Genomic DNA, 15,594 nt, shown 5'->3' with positions numbered 1-15,594 from the left:
GAAGCTGCCTTTCCCGAATAATTGAATATCGTCATCCGTGGAAATTAGTTTTGAATGTTGTGATAGCAGTGTTTATGTTATTTTTATGCAGTGTTTCCCGTCTTCGTAATTTTTATAATGGGATTGTATTCAATGTATTTTAAGGAAAAATGCTGACGTAAATATTGGAGCATTCTGGCTGATCACTAATATCTTCTGAATCAAAGCTGTTTCATTTTGCCAACTTGAGTGATGGCTGGACCAGTAGATTATGGAGCTGATACTGGCGGTAGAGTGAAAGTAAGGACTCAGTGACATGTATTTCAAATTAATACTTTTAATGGCTTTTTTAATAATGTTATATTCCTTTAGGGTGTTACTCTCGTAAAACCCATCGTTTATGGAAACATAGCAAGATACTTTGGAAGGAAGCGCGAAGAAGATGGACACACTCATCAATGGACTGTGTACGTAAAACCGTACCGAAATGAAGATATGTCATCTTACGTTAAAAAAGTGCATTTCAAATTGCACGATAGTTATGCTAATCCTAATCGAATGGTGTCCAAGCCGCCTTATGAAGTCACCGAAACTGGTTGGGGAGAGTTTGAAATTGTCATCAAGATATATTTCTTGGATCCTAATGAGCGCCCTGTAAGTATCAGCCAGAATCCCGATTTGAAATTTGTCTGTCTTCTACGTGTGCTGGAAAAAATTGCTACAATACTGAACTTACAATAAGGTTATAAAGTACTGTTTTTCGTTATAACGTCCGGTAACCATTTAAAAGGGTTACCAACTTTACCTGCATGCAACTCTAGGAATAGTTGTGTCCCTATTTAACCTCATGGAAGTCTTTTTCTCACTAAAATTAAGTATACTGAGGATATTGTGGGATCGAAAAAATAAGTAGTGTTGCGAAAATTCCCCATTGATTATAGTGCCAGTATAAATTTAATACTGTGTGGTACCCTTTTCAGTGTACATCATGAACTTGACTTAAATTGGTATTCATTCTGTTTTCAGTACGGAATGCATATTAGATGTAGCCAATATTTTATGTCCATGCATAACACGTAGGTTCCAGTACATGTTCATTTGTATGTCCACCAGCTTTAGTGTAAGCAGCTTCCTGTTGACATTGGGTGCTAATAGGGCTACATTACCTGTATTTTTTGCACTGATAAGGCAATTCAACCAATATTCCGATAATGGTCCACTTTGTCCTATGCCTCAGAGAAAGCTTATCCACCATAATTTTGTGTCAATTTCCTCAATTGTACAGTCTGAGCAATGAGCAGATTATGAATGAGTCAACGATCTCCACAGTATACACATGGATATTTCTTAAATTGAGTGCCCTTTTTCTTTATCCTGTCAACTCTATAAATTGCTTATTCTAAATCTACTAAGCAAGCATACCTTTCCTGTTTATTTACGAAGTTCCTCTCTTCTTGGGACCACATTACCACTATTGCATCAGATTGACTTTCCTATCATGGAATGAAACTTATCATCACCAAAATAAGCTATTGCCCTTTTCTCCATTCATCTATTTATTATCATAAGTGCCACTTTCCCCACGTGCAATAGTAGGTTTACATATAGTCCTTTAGTCTTTACATTCCACCCCTTTCCTATTACTGGAAATGGAATCTGAGCTGTTTACACAAAATCATCCTGTTAAGACCCCTCCACATAGATCCTACGTTAAAGTTCAAAAAATATTTTGCTTTGAGCTTTACATTAATTCTTTAGAGGCTCAAATGGTGTGTAGTGTGCTCATACTGCTTTCTTTGTTTTCATATCCCAAAGTGCTCTCTCAATTTCCATGTCTAAGAGTCCTGTTTTGAGATTATCAACCACCATTCTACTTTCCTTGTTTCAGTTCAATCTCTCTGGCCTGTACCCTTTCTCATCCAGATCCATCACATATTCTTTCCTCATACTCTGAACCTTTTTTTGTTCTGTTGGCACCCATCCTATCTTAGCCTTAATTTTTATGGTGCCTTGTTCTCAAATGCTGCCTGATGATGACTCAACTTTGGCATGCAGTGTGCACACCTCTTTGATATTACAAATATTTTCCTTCTTTTCATGTTTATTTTCCACCAAGCCTCTCTGGCTTTCCAGGGGTGATATGTAATTCATTTTTTATACCCTACAAAGCCCCTTGTGTGACTCATCCACGTTTTACAATACTGGGCCACTTTGGGAAGAACTGCAGGTATAAAAATTTCAGTGGACATATAGTGAAATTACAGTGGGACCAAAAACTATTTGGAGGAAAATTCCAAAAATTCCAATTTTCTCTCTCCTTCCCCTCAGAAAATTTTCATGGCAAAAATGGCATAAATTCTGATTTATTGGTACATTCCAGTGCTAGAAATGCTCTGGATCCGAAATTTTTTCACTTCAGATGCTATTAATTATTTAAATTCTGTATAGATGTATGATTTGTCGGATGTGCCACTTATCTCACTATACAAGGATTCTGTAAAAACCTGATTAAGTTGAAGTTTTGAGCCAAAATTTTCTGGAGACTTCACCGGGTGAATAAATGTCTCGTAAGTGACGCAACCCAGGGCACACCAAGTCTACAAAAATTCACTACTGCAAGAAGATTTTCGAAAACCAGAATTTCCTATCAAAATCTCCTCAAAAATATTCAAAGCTCTGATGCTGAATGTCACAGCTATCTGCAGAGATTTTTAGGGGCAGGGCCCCCTAACCGTGTGGGCAAAGTACCTCGAGTTCTCTTATTTTTTCCACTTTGTCTTGCTCTTTGTCTGCTTTCTTCCATTTCCTACTCACCTCCATATTCCTTTTCATTTCCTCCATTATCTATGATCTATTTCTTATTTTTTTCAGTCTCTAAGTGTGCCATTGAATTCTCTGTCACTTTGACAGTTCCCATTTCAATCCTCTCCCACCTATCCTCAACATTCTGTGCAAACATTATATCTCCCATATGGTGTTCCTCTAGTTACTGGTATTACTTCCTATTAGTCCGGTTGATAAATTCTATAATCCAAATCTGTTCTTTTATAAGTCTTCTTTCTGAGTATTCTTATTGGTTTGAACTTGGTCGTACGTATTTGCTAAGATTGTTCTAAAAAATGACTTACCAGTGGATTTTCGTAATCTATTTAATTTGACATTGCATCTCATAGGCACTAGATTGTGGTATGAATCTGAATCTGCTGTGAGGAAGCTACACAAATTTTTCATAATACATTTTTCAACATTTCCCAAATATTCCCAAATCTCTGTCTTACCATGATATAATCAATGTGTAAGAGTTATTGTTATATATGTATATAAGAAACCTCCCTGTATCAATGCTTAGGCTTCCAAGTATGCCTTCATCTGTTGTGATGTTTGAACCATGTTTTTGTGATGAATAACTTGTTCCATCTGCAAATCTCTTCTGCTTTCGCCCCCTAGACAATCCTAATCCAAAGTCCCCTTTTTTGATTCTATCCCCTGGAGACTTCCTCTCCTCATCACTACAAGATTTTTCCTACTTGAGATTTCTCTTATCTTGTCCACAAGTTTTTCATGCAACCCATGTATGTACTTCCTCTCTTCTCTCTGGTTACAACGTCCTTCATCTCCATCCATTTTATGGCCCCTCCTTGGATGCTGTTGATAGGTCTCTTAAAGGGTTTTACATGATAGAGTCCTCTATGACTTTGCCAATTTTGCTGTCTTAATGACTTTCTCACTTCTGGGCCAAGTCCCATTCCATGAGGTTCCTTGGATCATTTGATTGTCTTTCATGTTTTTTTAGAGAAGAGGTAGTGGGTAGGGTTTCCCACGTCCATTCTAATAATTTTTTTGTGGCAATATCACATAGATTACCTTTATCTGGCTCTTACTCTTTGACCTATCTAGCATGGTTGGTCCATGGGAAGTAATTGATCAAATCACTCCTATTATGCAATGCTTAGTCATTTCATTGGTCCTTACGTGGCAAAATATCATTTGATTATTTTATATCCTGCAGGTAACTTTGTATCACATTCTCAAACTTTTTCAAACGGGGCCTGATGTCATGCTTGGAAAGAAAACCCTTGTGTCAGAATTTTATGAGGAAATAGTGTTTCAAGATCCCACAATGCAAATGCAGCATTATCTATCGACTACTCGGCAGTTAACCTTTGGACCTTGGAAGCATGAGACAGATTGTGAGTTGATTGTTTTTTTGTTGCTTACTGTAATTTAGTCACAGCATTCATTAAGGCTAGAAAATTAGAAATTTTAAAATCTGTCATCTGTATGTTCTCTTATTTACATAGTATATTACTCTTATAACAAATCTTTTGTGACTTTTTCAGTTGAAGAAAAAAAGGAGAAGACACTTCAAACAATATTAAATGCCAAGAACAAAATAAGATTTGAAATTGGGGATTTGAAGGAAAGGCTAAAGTTAGCCAAAGAAACAATAGCTAGATTCAAGAGTGAAATTGGAAAAGTTCAACTGTCAAGTCCAGCTGTTAGTAACAATGGTCCACCTCAGTGATGAAATGCTTGCAAAATGTGCTCTTTTAATGTGTGTAAAATAACTTTTTATCAGGAATGGAAATAATGTGATGGTGAACAATACCAACGAAGCTCATTGAAACTTCATGAAGTGTGACTTTAGATCTTACTGTACCAAGGCCGAGGTTACATTCTTTATTATGAAGAAAGTAAGGCCCCTAGTGTTCTCTTCTTTGCAGAGCTATACACTTTGGCCGAGACTGGTTTTTCATGATCAAGAATCCTTTGGTTAAAGCAGAAGTCTACAAATAAGTGGTTGATAAACTTGATGATCAGTTTTCATTAAGAAGTCATCAAGTTCAAGCAGTTCTTGAAAGCCATCTATCTATAAACATGAAATTGAATTGACATTTAAATTGTACTAGGTGGAATTCATATCTTTGCTGACATTGATGCATCAAGGTATTTATGTTAAGTAAAGATTTCTTGTTGAGTGTGTACTTAATACTCTGGTAACTCTATTTGTGAATTCTTAATAATACAGTTTCTAATTGCTAAGTATACTGTAATAATTATTTTTATTTGTTAAGCATTAAGTTACCTTTAAGGTTTCAACTACTTCTTTTAGAATTTAAATACCTGACTTCAAGATAATTATAAATGTGGCCATTAATTGATTTTTATTGTGATTTTCGTTCAATACCTTATTTTATAATGCATGATTAACTGCTTATAAAATTAGCCATTGATTAACTGTGGGGAGAAGTTACCCTGATAATTCAGTACCTGTAGGTCCATGGCAGCATGCATAGAAAACTTTTCCATCAAACCCGGCTAAATCAGTAGAACTCAGCTACCCTTGTTAGGGAGTTTTAGGTTAGGTGTCTTTCAATAGGGTAGTTTCCTTCATCTAAGAAAACGAAAGGCATTGATTGCGATTCGTTACCCACCATTAGTGTATTCATAATACACAAATTATTTGGTTTTAGAAATACCGGTTTAGACGAATGGCAAGGGCCAAATTTTATCCTCATTTGAAAAAGGCCAGATTGGCGCCCATGCGATGCCACTCCACGTGACGTCACAGGGACCTAGTTTCTACACGAGAGGATAGGAGTTATACATCGTCTGAGGTTACCAATGCATGCAAGAGGCACAGAGCTCTGGGGAACATGTCTTAATAATAACCTATTAAAACTGGCTAAGGTCGGAAAGTTTTCTTCGTTTGATAAGGTATTAATAAACCTTTTTTAAGCCAAGCGCTACCAGATAGCATGGCACTCAGCTACCCGTTAGCATCCTGCGTCGTATCAGCGCTCAGAGCCTCTCCAAGGTCACCTCACACGGCGGGAGGGGGAACCAGAAATGCGTCACACGGACTTTTTTCCCATCAATCCTACTTACGCGTCGCGTTTTCGCGCGCTTGAAAATTTTCACTTTTCATTTAATCGCGAAAAATAGATATCGTCATTTAAAAATCTAAAAGCGTGAAATACGTACTCCAGGAGTAATAATCTTTCGATTTAGGCAATAAAAAAATAATAGGAAACCACCCTATTCATATTGCGAGAGGTGCTTATGTCTCAAGAAGTCCTGCTTAAGTATGAAAAAAATCATTTTTAAATCTAAAATTTGGCTTTCCACATCTCAAGTTGCCTGTTTTACACTTTCCAGTCTACAAAAAGTTGATGCTGAGGCTAATAATCATCAACTCTGAGGCTGACATAAATTATGAATTTTTAATATTGCACTATTATTATGAATTTTTGTGTTTGCCAAATTAAAAGTATTTTCTATGAATTTTAAGTTTACTTTTCAGTATAATTTAAACTTCATTTAGGATAGGATAGTGCTCTTCAGTTAATGTTATGCATAATTTTTAAAGAGTGATTAATTTTTTTGATAAGGAAGGCTGATGGAGATCTTAAGCAAATTTATTGTGTGTCAAATATTAGGCCCTGTATGGAAAATTTTTATCATTTTGGAATCTTGGGCAAATCTTAGGAGACTAATAATGAAATTTTTGCATCAATTTCATATTTTAAAACATGTCTTCTAGTAATTTACCTCATCAATCTTTCAACTCTATTTATTATGAAGTGTGAAAATATACAGTTCCACGCAAAAAAAATCCTTTATCATTAAACTTGTGTCACTCAAATAGAGGAAAATCCAGAGCTTTGAATGCTAAGGCATTCATCATGGACATTATTTAATAAATAAATGCAGACCTGCCAGCCACAACCTTTATAAAGCCATCTGCGGGTACAATTAAAGTGCAAATTTCCACAGAGGAAAAATCATTTGCCCTGACTTAAATTCAAACCCAAATCTCATACACCTCTTGAACTACCTCCTGAACTACCAAGATATTGAATCCATCTGCAGAATTGGCATAGAGTATTTAACCCATTAAATCCCAAGCATGTTAATAACTTAAAAATTCCAAATATTTTGATGAATTAGCAAATAAACAGACTCAAATAAGGCAAATTATCGATTTTTATATTTTTATTGTTTTTAGTTTTCGGTTGGTGAAACGTTGCGTATACGCAACGTTGGGAGTTCCCCGGGTCAAATGAGCCGTTTTGCTTTTTTTCGGAACTCTTTTATTTTTGCAAATAATTCGCTTTTATTGTAACCCAAATATATAATTAACCCAAAATATTGATTAAACTTGGTATTTTTCATAAAATTTAGAGGACCAATCAGTATGTAAATGAATATTGCACTTTTGGTAATCACTAAACATCTGGCTGCTACAAACTCGGCATCTTCGTCGTGAATTTTTCGTCACGAACAATATTGTGGCCAACCGTGTCTTTCCTTACTGTATTTCGCAAACTATGTATTCCGTTATGTCCTATATTATGGCAAGTTTAGTGACTAAAAGTGTAGTTGCTCAAATCGAAACTTGAAGCTTGAAGGTGGTAGAAGGTCCATATTATCAATAACAGACACTTTGTACCTTCCACAAAGTATTTACAAAAATGTATACTATTTGACCGGTTTCGGCTATTACACCATTATAAAGTACAGAAAATATAAAGAAGCCGGTCAAATAATGGGAATTTTTAAATCGCGGAAATAACAAAGTGTCTGCTTTTGATAATGAGTAATTGTTGCTTCACTTTCGCCAAAATATGGCATCATCTTCTCGTCAAAAGATTATTTATGAGAAATTGCATCAAACCGTAGAAAAATTTGGTTGAGCTCGCAAAGTATGGACGTATCTTAGAAAACTTATCCCCCTGGTCCACACTTCTGTTACCAGTCAGGCGTAAGAACATTTTAGGTTCAACAAAACGCTTCCGGGACATCGTTTGACGCACATTAGGGACGCGTCCTTACTCCAGTAAGATTTTTTGCTAAGGTGTAATAACCACTAAACTTCAGAATGGAAGAAATACCACGCTATTGGAATATTTTCTGAGAATTTCACGCACTATGATCACTGCTGATAGTGAACAACTTCAGGCTTAGGCTGCAAATGTGAGTTCAGGTTATTTGGAGGGAACGATTGTTCAATAGACAACCACAGATATAGTAAAAGCAGATGGAACGGAACATCGCCCCTTCTATATACCGTAATACCCAGAAAGCCCTATACCTGAGTCAATATACCAAGAAATATTTTTCTTGGAATCCCTGTGCATTCATAGTCACTCATAGTTCTCAAAAATTTCTTTCGAAATGACCTGCACTCCCATTTGGAGCCTTACCAGCTCATTATCGTCAGCGGCCAGTGGGCATGAATTTCTCAGAAAATACTGCGATAATGTGATCCCTTTTATCTCTCCATTCATTTTGCTCACTCGCCAACCCCCGCTGTGCACGGAGACCCATTGGTGCCGGGATATCCCCGCCCAGCCTAACTATGCTTTTTACCCTCCCACTACCTTCCCTTTGGAACTTAGTCAACAACACCACGTAAATACGAATTTACAATCTATTTGCTAACCCTCACATACTCATTTGCTTTTTGCATACTTGTCAACTGTGGTAAGCAGATCGTTCTTACCTTATAGGATGCCAGTATATCTTGAAATTGCAGACGCCTACAGAAATCATTATATTTTCTGGGCAACTCTATAGCAAAGTTTTTATGCATCCTTTGTTTAGGACACAGTAAATTTCCACTATAGCACAAGTAAACGCTGATTTAATCTAACTCGATACGTGAAGTTAAAAATATCAAACAGTCACAACTCGGCGAAAACTCACCACCTGCCAAACATCCTAGTAAAGACCCTTCAACACTTATGTAGATGTATATTTAGGACTAAAATACTGTACAATTGCCTGAAACTAAAGTTTCACCATAAAAAGGTAACATATTCTTGATAAGCTTTTCATTTTTCAGTCCAAAAAGAAACGCTCTACACGACTACCGCCACGGCGCGCCGTTTCCCAAGATTACCGGGGTCCTCCCAACGTTGCGTGAACGCAACACTTGCTTTATTCTTAAATAATTTGAAAACCGTTAAGTCAAATTCACCCAAATTGTTGCAATGGCCTAGAATACAAATGCATCATTGTATTTGCAGAGATATATAATCATAGAGTGCCTCAGATTTAACATAATATGTAAACTTAGAAGATAACCTAACATAACGACTTACATATAAATGAAAAGGCCATTGTAAAAACAAAAGTTATTAAATTTCTTCCGTGAAAAAATTCATAACATTTTAGAAAGCATTGAACTACTTATGTTGAAAATATTAAGTACTTATCAATTACAAATACGGAGAAAAAAACTCGCAAAGTTTGCGTTGCGTTCACGCAACATTGGGAAGAAATGGGTTAGTACTCCTATCATTTGTGAGGTATCATCCTTGACCTTGAACCCATTGCCACAAAAAATGATTCCTCCATTACCCCACCTGGGCTGCCAGACCAACTTGGAAGACTGGTTATTGAAATCTACCACAAAATTTTCTTTGAAGCATCACCAATGAGTGTTGCATTTTCATTTTCCAGGATTGTACATTTTAAATGTCTCCGAGTTGATAAAAATAGCAAAATAGCTCTCATCATCAACTTATCCTCTACTTTCCTAACTCTCACTTTTCTCATAGGCTGAAGATGCAAAAAATATAGCTACATATTTACTTTAAGTAAAATAAGGAAGGTATCTGTATTCTTGAAAAGAAAGGAGACAAGCCTCCTCATCTCAGCCCAGTATATTATAAACTCTTGCTCCTATATGGCTCATGGGTGATGGGGCAGAATAAAACCAATGCAACCAAATCACGCCAAAGCATCATATCGGATGAGAAACACAAAGAATGAAAGAAATTAATTTATCAAGTGCTCATAGGTTCAATAGACAAGGAGATAACGATTGCTTGGTCAATTCTAAGCAAGATAATGCATTAAAAATCTTATGGATGAATGAATTGTGTCGGTTCTCGAACAATGAAATGAATTTTGGCTATGTGTGAAAAATTTAACTCATGGAAACTTTTTGATTTTACTTGAAAACGATTTTACTTGAAAATATGAAGGAGAAATTTGCCCCAAGAGGTAAAGCACGGGACTCAAGAGATGGTGTCAAAATAGTAGGATATCCAGGAAAATGTGGGAGATGTGGTCACCCTGGATGCAAATATCAGTAATCAATCCATTTGAAAACCAAAGCACATGATTGCATCAATGGAAACTTTTACTGGTAAACTGTAGACATGTATTTCAGGAGAAAAATATCCTCCAGTTATTACCTATGACACATTCAAGATAATTTAAGGCTGTAAGTTTACTTTGAAATTACTGCAATAATTGTCCATATTGATCAAGAAGTTATGATCATTGTTATCTCTCTTTGCTTCCTACAGATTTCTTTGATGATGTCCCATTGAAGAATATTGTTGTTCAGTTATTTGGTCTTGAAGGTAGAATGCCCTCTGATGTCTTCTGTGGCTTTGGATTGTATTAGGTGAGGTATTTTGAACATTATTTTACAAACACAGTTAACATTTCTCATTTTCAAGTAATACTCAGTGATATATAATACAATCAATAATGCACGAAAGTCGTAAGGTTTTATTATTATCTTAGACCAAAGTCAACTTTTAGACTACTCTCTGGTAGACAAGGAAGAGAAGTGTGTTTTAAAATTCCAGTGTTCACATAAGACGGCGATGGATCAACCCTTTGCAATGCCCAGCAAAAGGGGTCAAAACATCTGTCAAGGATATCGTTCACTTAAACTTCCTACTCTAAAGTGTGCAAAACTTTTTCAAAGCCTACCAAATATGAATTGCTAACTGCAGAAAGGCATCATGTCTTTTTCTTATTTCTTCTTTAATTTGTTGCTAGGTGCAAGACTCAACGTTTCCTACTAAAAGGTGCTTCTACTAAGTTTCCTGCATTCTAGTGACACCGAGTGGACGTAGTTCCTTTCAGTAGGAAACGTTGAGTCTTGCATCGAATAACAGCTTAAAGAAAGAAAAGAAAAATCATCCAACTTGGACATGAAACCTTTCTGCTGTTAGCGATTCATATATGCATACCTTAGATTGGTACATATGTGCCCTGACTTCACTCTGACGTCATTTGAAACTAAATTACCTGATCTTTCATGTGAAACTTCAGTTCTAATGCTCAAGTCACAGGTACATATTTGTTTACATTTTCATTTACCTTTTGTACCATTACCTCCAACTATCTCTTGCCCAGAAAGAACTCATTTTGGTCACAGGAACAACCTACCTATTATTAGTTGTACCATGATTTCAAATATCTCACATGTGTCCATATAGGCACTCCATTTAGCCATACAATTTTGCTATTTAATGCTGAGTTTTTGATTTCCAGTGGAAAGGAAATTAATCTTTCGATTACATAAAAGTGCCCATGCCTGCAGTGGAATCATACTGTCCAGTGGCACAGCGAGGGGAGATTTTGGGGGATAAATGCCCCCCCTCCCCAGAGCTCAGAGAAATTTTTAAGTTTAATCCATTTTACTTAATTGAATTGATATTGATATAGAATGTTGTACGTATTAGTAAAATATCCCTCAGAAAGCCGTAAAACTCACCATTTTGAACCATTTATCTTAAAATTCCACAATTTATTAATCTCGCACCTACCGCTTATCCTAGTGGGTATACCATACCCCCACACACCTTGGTTAGTTGCACCCAATCCCCCCCCCAGCCTTAATTCCTAGCTGCGCCCCTGATACTATCCATGTTTAAAAAGTTAGTGACAGGCCCTACGATGTGTGAGGAATGGTCATGCCTCTCTAAATCTGTTGTTTCACTGTCACTTTTAAGATTGCAAGTCATTGATTACTTCTATTTCAGTTGAGGATGACTTCCATTTATCCTATTTTAGGTCAATTGAATTTCACTTTTTTTCCTGAGGAATTACGTGCTATGAGAAAAAGTTATTGTCACAGGATGAAAAAATTGTTTTGATTTTGTCTTATTGTTAGTCTCTAATGTAAAATGCATTTTAGTAATTACCTGGTAGTTCGTGATAATTTGAATTAAATTGCTTCGATAGGTGGTAACAATTGTGGTTCCTTTATTTTTTGGGTTAATAATACTGTGTACAACTTAAGGGGATGAATGAATATCTTTGTAACACTAAACTGCACAGGACATTTATTCTCATTGGCAATGAGAGTAGAAGTATTTTTCAAGTGATAACAAGACATACTGATCATACTCATTGAGGGAGAGGTAATCAGTGATAATGCATCCTCATAGAACACAGTGAAACTGTTCATTTCAATTTATCTAACTTAATGAACACTTAAAGAGGTCATGAAGTAGAGGAAAATTTTTGTAGATGTATACACATTCCAGTTCTTTTGCCAATAATGCCTCCAATTAGATATATAATGAGCACTTTTTGAGAAGCCTACTTCATATACCCTGATATTGTAATGGAGGAATCAATTTTTCTTAATAAAAAATGTCAGAAACAAGGTAAAAACAAAACTATGCAGAAAATTTACAGTAATTGGAAGGAATGGCGGTCTTTAAAAATGATAAAAGTTGGATAAAACAATGCGTTGAGATTTATTTCTTTGCAGCAGTAGTTTTTTTAAACTTATTCCGTATCACCATACTGCAATTAGGTTGAATTGGAATAAGTCGTGAAAAGCTATCTAGGACAGCACATTCATCTCTTTGAGTAACTAATCACACAGTTGTTTTGAATGTTGTGGTCTGGTGTTTTAATGTGTTACACAATTTCATGTTCATGCATTCATTCACAAACAAAATATTTGAAAAAATTTTAACTGAAGGACACTCGTGAATAAATAAAGTATTCAGTAGTTTCATACATTTAAGCTCAATGAATGAGTCTCTCCTTCCCTTTCACAAATCTATCCAGAAAGATTGGCCTTTCACCAAGGGTTTACTTTTGTCACAAGTCGAAGATTTTTCTGCTGGGTTATTCCCGACCGCTGGAACTTGAACTTTACGTTTGATTTTTGGCAATCTCACACTTGCAGCCGGTGTTGATGCATGCTTCCAGCCAGTGCTAGTATTGACTGGTTTCACAACATTTTCACGCTGGCCTTGTCCATTACCTTTCATCGGTCCCTTCACTACCTTTGGCTCCAGAACGCTGTAGGTCCCTTGCCGCACGAGCTTACTTCGCATGGGTGAGGCATGCAACGGGAGAGGGCGGCTTGCTTGCTGGCTCGAAGTCCCAGCATGGCATTTGTCGATTGGGTTTTTAGCCGGAAGCTGATGCGGAGGCTTGCTCGATCTTATTGCAGGAAGGACTGAATAGCGTGTAGTAGTATTTGTCCGTGAAACCACCTCCATCGGCTTGCGGAGAAATAGTCTATTGCCGAAACACACGTCAAACTGCAAATAGTCGAGGTTAATGCGTGGAAAACGAATGCCGCCCATTGGACGCATTCGAAGACGTTGCAAGTGCACAAAGCCCGCACCTCGAGGGAGTGGATTTAGTGGTTTATTGCGTTGCGGCTGGAAGCTTCCGCGAGCCTTGTATCAGTGGTAGAGGGGGGCTGTGAGCGCCCTCTTCCAACATGCGGAGACGTCGCCTGTGGGTACGGGACGCAGGAGAACAGGATATCGGGCATGCGATCGATGTTTAACGAAAGGCCTTGTGAGAGTGGAGAGAAACAAATATGGATTTGTTGATTCAATTGTTTACATAGGCAACAACTGGTGACGCTAATCGCACTTCAATAAGCAGTTAATCCAAGTTCAAAGATTGTGTATTCATTCGACCAGCCTCTTTCACCCATTTACCCTTAAAGGAAAGATTTATTTTAGTGCCTTAAGCATCGACCTCGTTTTTTGTTTAATGAAATAGTTTTTTCCTAAAAATGTACTGAATCGCGTAATCGTGCGGAAATTGGAAATTCGCCTTTTAAAGTTAGTTTTGGAGAACAGAATGAGTACAATGGCAATGATTTTTTGCCACATATCTGTGGACTTACTATACTCTCAGATACGAGAACTCGGAGATAGAAGTAGGTAAGCTTGGAAAAGTAAACAAATACCAATATTTCCCCTTTTCTAGGAAGTAATGTGACCTTCGGTCTTTCGTGCAGTAACGGATACCTACAGAAAAAACTCAAGGGGGGCAAAAGATATCTTGAGCTTCCTTTACTTTTGTAGTAATGACAAATAATTAAATCACATGCAAATTTTAAGAAAGTTTTATTTGAACTTCTAATTCGCACGTACCAGACATTGCCATCCTATGATATTAAAAAGTTACAATTGTGGCTCTGCAATGTTCGGCAATGCGGACGGCCCCGCAGGGGGGGGGGGGTGTACCCCCCATTAGTATCCGCCACTGCTTTCGTGGTGACCTAGAAGCTCTAGTGCGTGTTAGAGGACATTTATGGGGAAGGGTGAGCAAAGTGACATACAATATCGCCTTCCTAATCGATAAGGTGGTGGTACTAAAGCCTGTGCAAAGACATTTGAAAATGTATTAGAACGTCCCATTAAGTCCGATAATAGCTAGTAGGTACCACCACGACTGTGAGTCGTATGAAGCCATTGGAAAAAAAGCAATGAAGGCTTCAGTTTGTAGGCTCTCGCTAGGCTAGTTTGTTTCGGACCTGGTGAAAATCAATGGGGAAGAAAGTACAAGTCGTATAGGAGAAAGTCTTACGCAATATTTATGAGATGTTGGTACGAATGATCTACTTAAAATCTGAAAACCCCCGTTAAGAGTTCCAGCTGTAGAAAAAAATGTTAAGAGAACTTTTGGACCCTTTAACGCTGATGCATACAAAAAATAGACGTATTTTGTCTGCAATGATGAGAGGGTCATCGGTTATGAGCCTTTGGTGGGCTTCTATCTGAATTTTATACTCACTCAGTTCTTTGATATTGGTGATTAAGTTCCAGTGACCACGTAGTGATCGTATATCTAAGGTTCAGGAAAAACCAGAATTGGCTTGAATGTAGTATATGGATAATAATTCGAGGAGACGCTGTGATCCGACTCGACGGCTCTAATGAGATTTATCTGTGTGGAACTTTCCCATGGAAATCATTTACGGTGTATGTATGCGTGGCGTAATATGTTTTCGGGGGATGGGATGACCCGAGGTGACGACCCCTCCCATCCCTGCTAGGTTCGGAAAATTTTTGAGAAATGTCATGCCTGGAAATACATTTTGCATCATGTTGGCACTAAAAATTTAGCTTTAAGCAGATGCAGTTATTATATGTCAAAACTAGACAATATTTTTTTATTTCTCACTGTATGCCTACTGTGACCTTTGGGCTGTCTTGGGTATTCGTAATTTTGTGAAATAATTGCTGCTAATTACGCCTCTTCAGGAATTTCTTTTATTTTATTTTAGTTATGCCTTTGGAAGGGGTTAGTACGGTTAGGTTCATGAACGAAGAGGTATTATTTTCATGAATTCTGTAAGTGAAGTTTAATAGGTTTTCCCGTTGGCCAAGGGCTCCGATGATGTTTCGGAGAGTGAATACCCTAACATATTAGGTATATCTGATTGATTTGTAATTGACGGAGGGCAAAAACTATCTCTTCTTCGAAATATTGCTGGAGATGGAGTATTAGTCCCGGTATACGCATTCGAAACCGTACGCAAATGGGTTGAAACCCCAATAAGTCCTCACACACTTCTAAGTTTTTTTTGTGGGT

General features: G+C 37.1%; 1 protein-coding gene and 1 long non-coding RNA gene across 2 annotated transcripts; one reads left to right on the top strand and one right to left on the bottom strand.

Moving 5' to 3' along the window:
• Nucleotides 1-55: 55 nt before the first annotated feature.
• On the top strand, nt 56-5,025 carry LOC124159489 (YEATS domain-containing protein 4). Its single transcript, XM_046535322.1, has 4 exons — nt 56-279; nt 352-633; nt 3,989-4,169; nt 4,320-5,025. The coding sequence occupies exons 1-4, from the start codon at nt 232-234 to the stop codon at nt 4,502-4,504; spliced, it is 696 nt and encodes a 231-aa protein (XP_046391278.1). The 5' UTR covers nt 56-231; the 3' UTR covers nt 4,505-5,025.
• Nucleotides 5,026-12,478: 7,453 nt separating this feature from the next.
• On the bottom strand, nt 12,479-13,590 carry LOC124159877. The gene is made up of 2 exons (XR_006865041.1): nt 13,385-13,590; nt 12,479-13,298 (listed from the first exon to the last, which is right to left on the bottom strand). It is a non-coding gene; the product is annotated as an uncharacterized LOC124159877 (long non-coding RNA).
• Between the last annotated feature and the right edge of the window lie 2,004 nt (nt 13,591-15,594).

The sequence above is a fragment of the Ischnura elegans genome, chromosome 5, assembly GCF_921293095.1.
Source record: "Ischnura elegans chromosome 5, ioIscEleg1.1, whole genome shotgun sequence".
NCBI classification, from domain to species: Eukaryota; Metazoa; Arthropoda; class Insecta; order Odonata; family Coenagrionidae; genus Ischnura; species Ischnura elegans.
The sequence above is the reverse complement of the archived record's forward strand: the minus strand, read 5'-3'. Positions and strand labels throughout refer to the sequence as shown.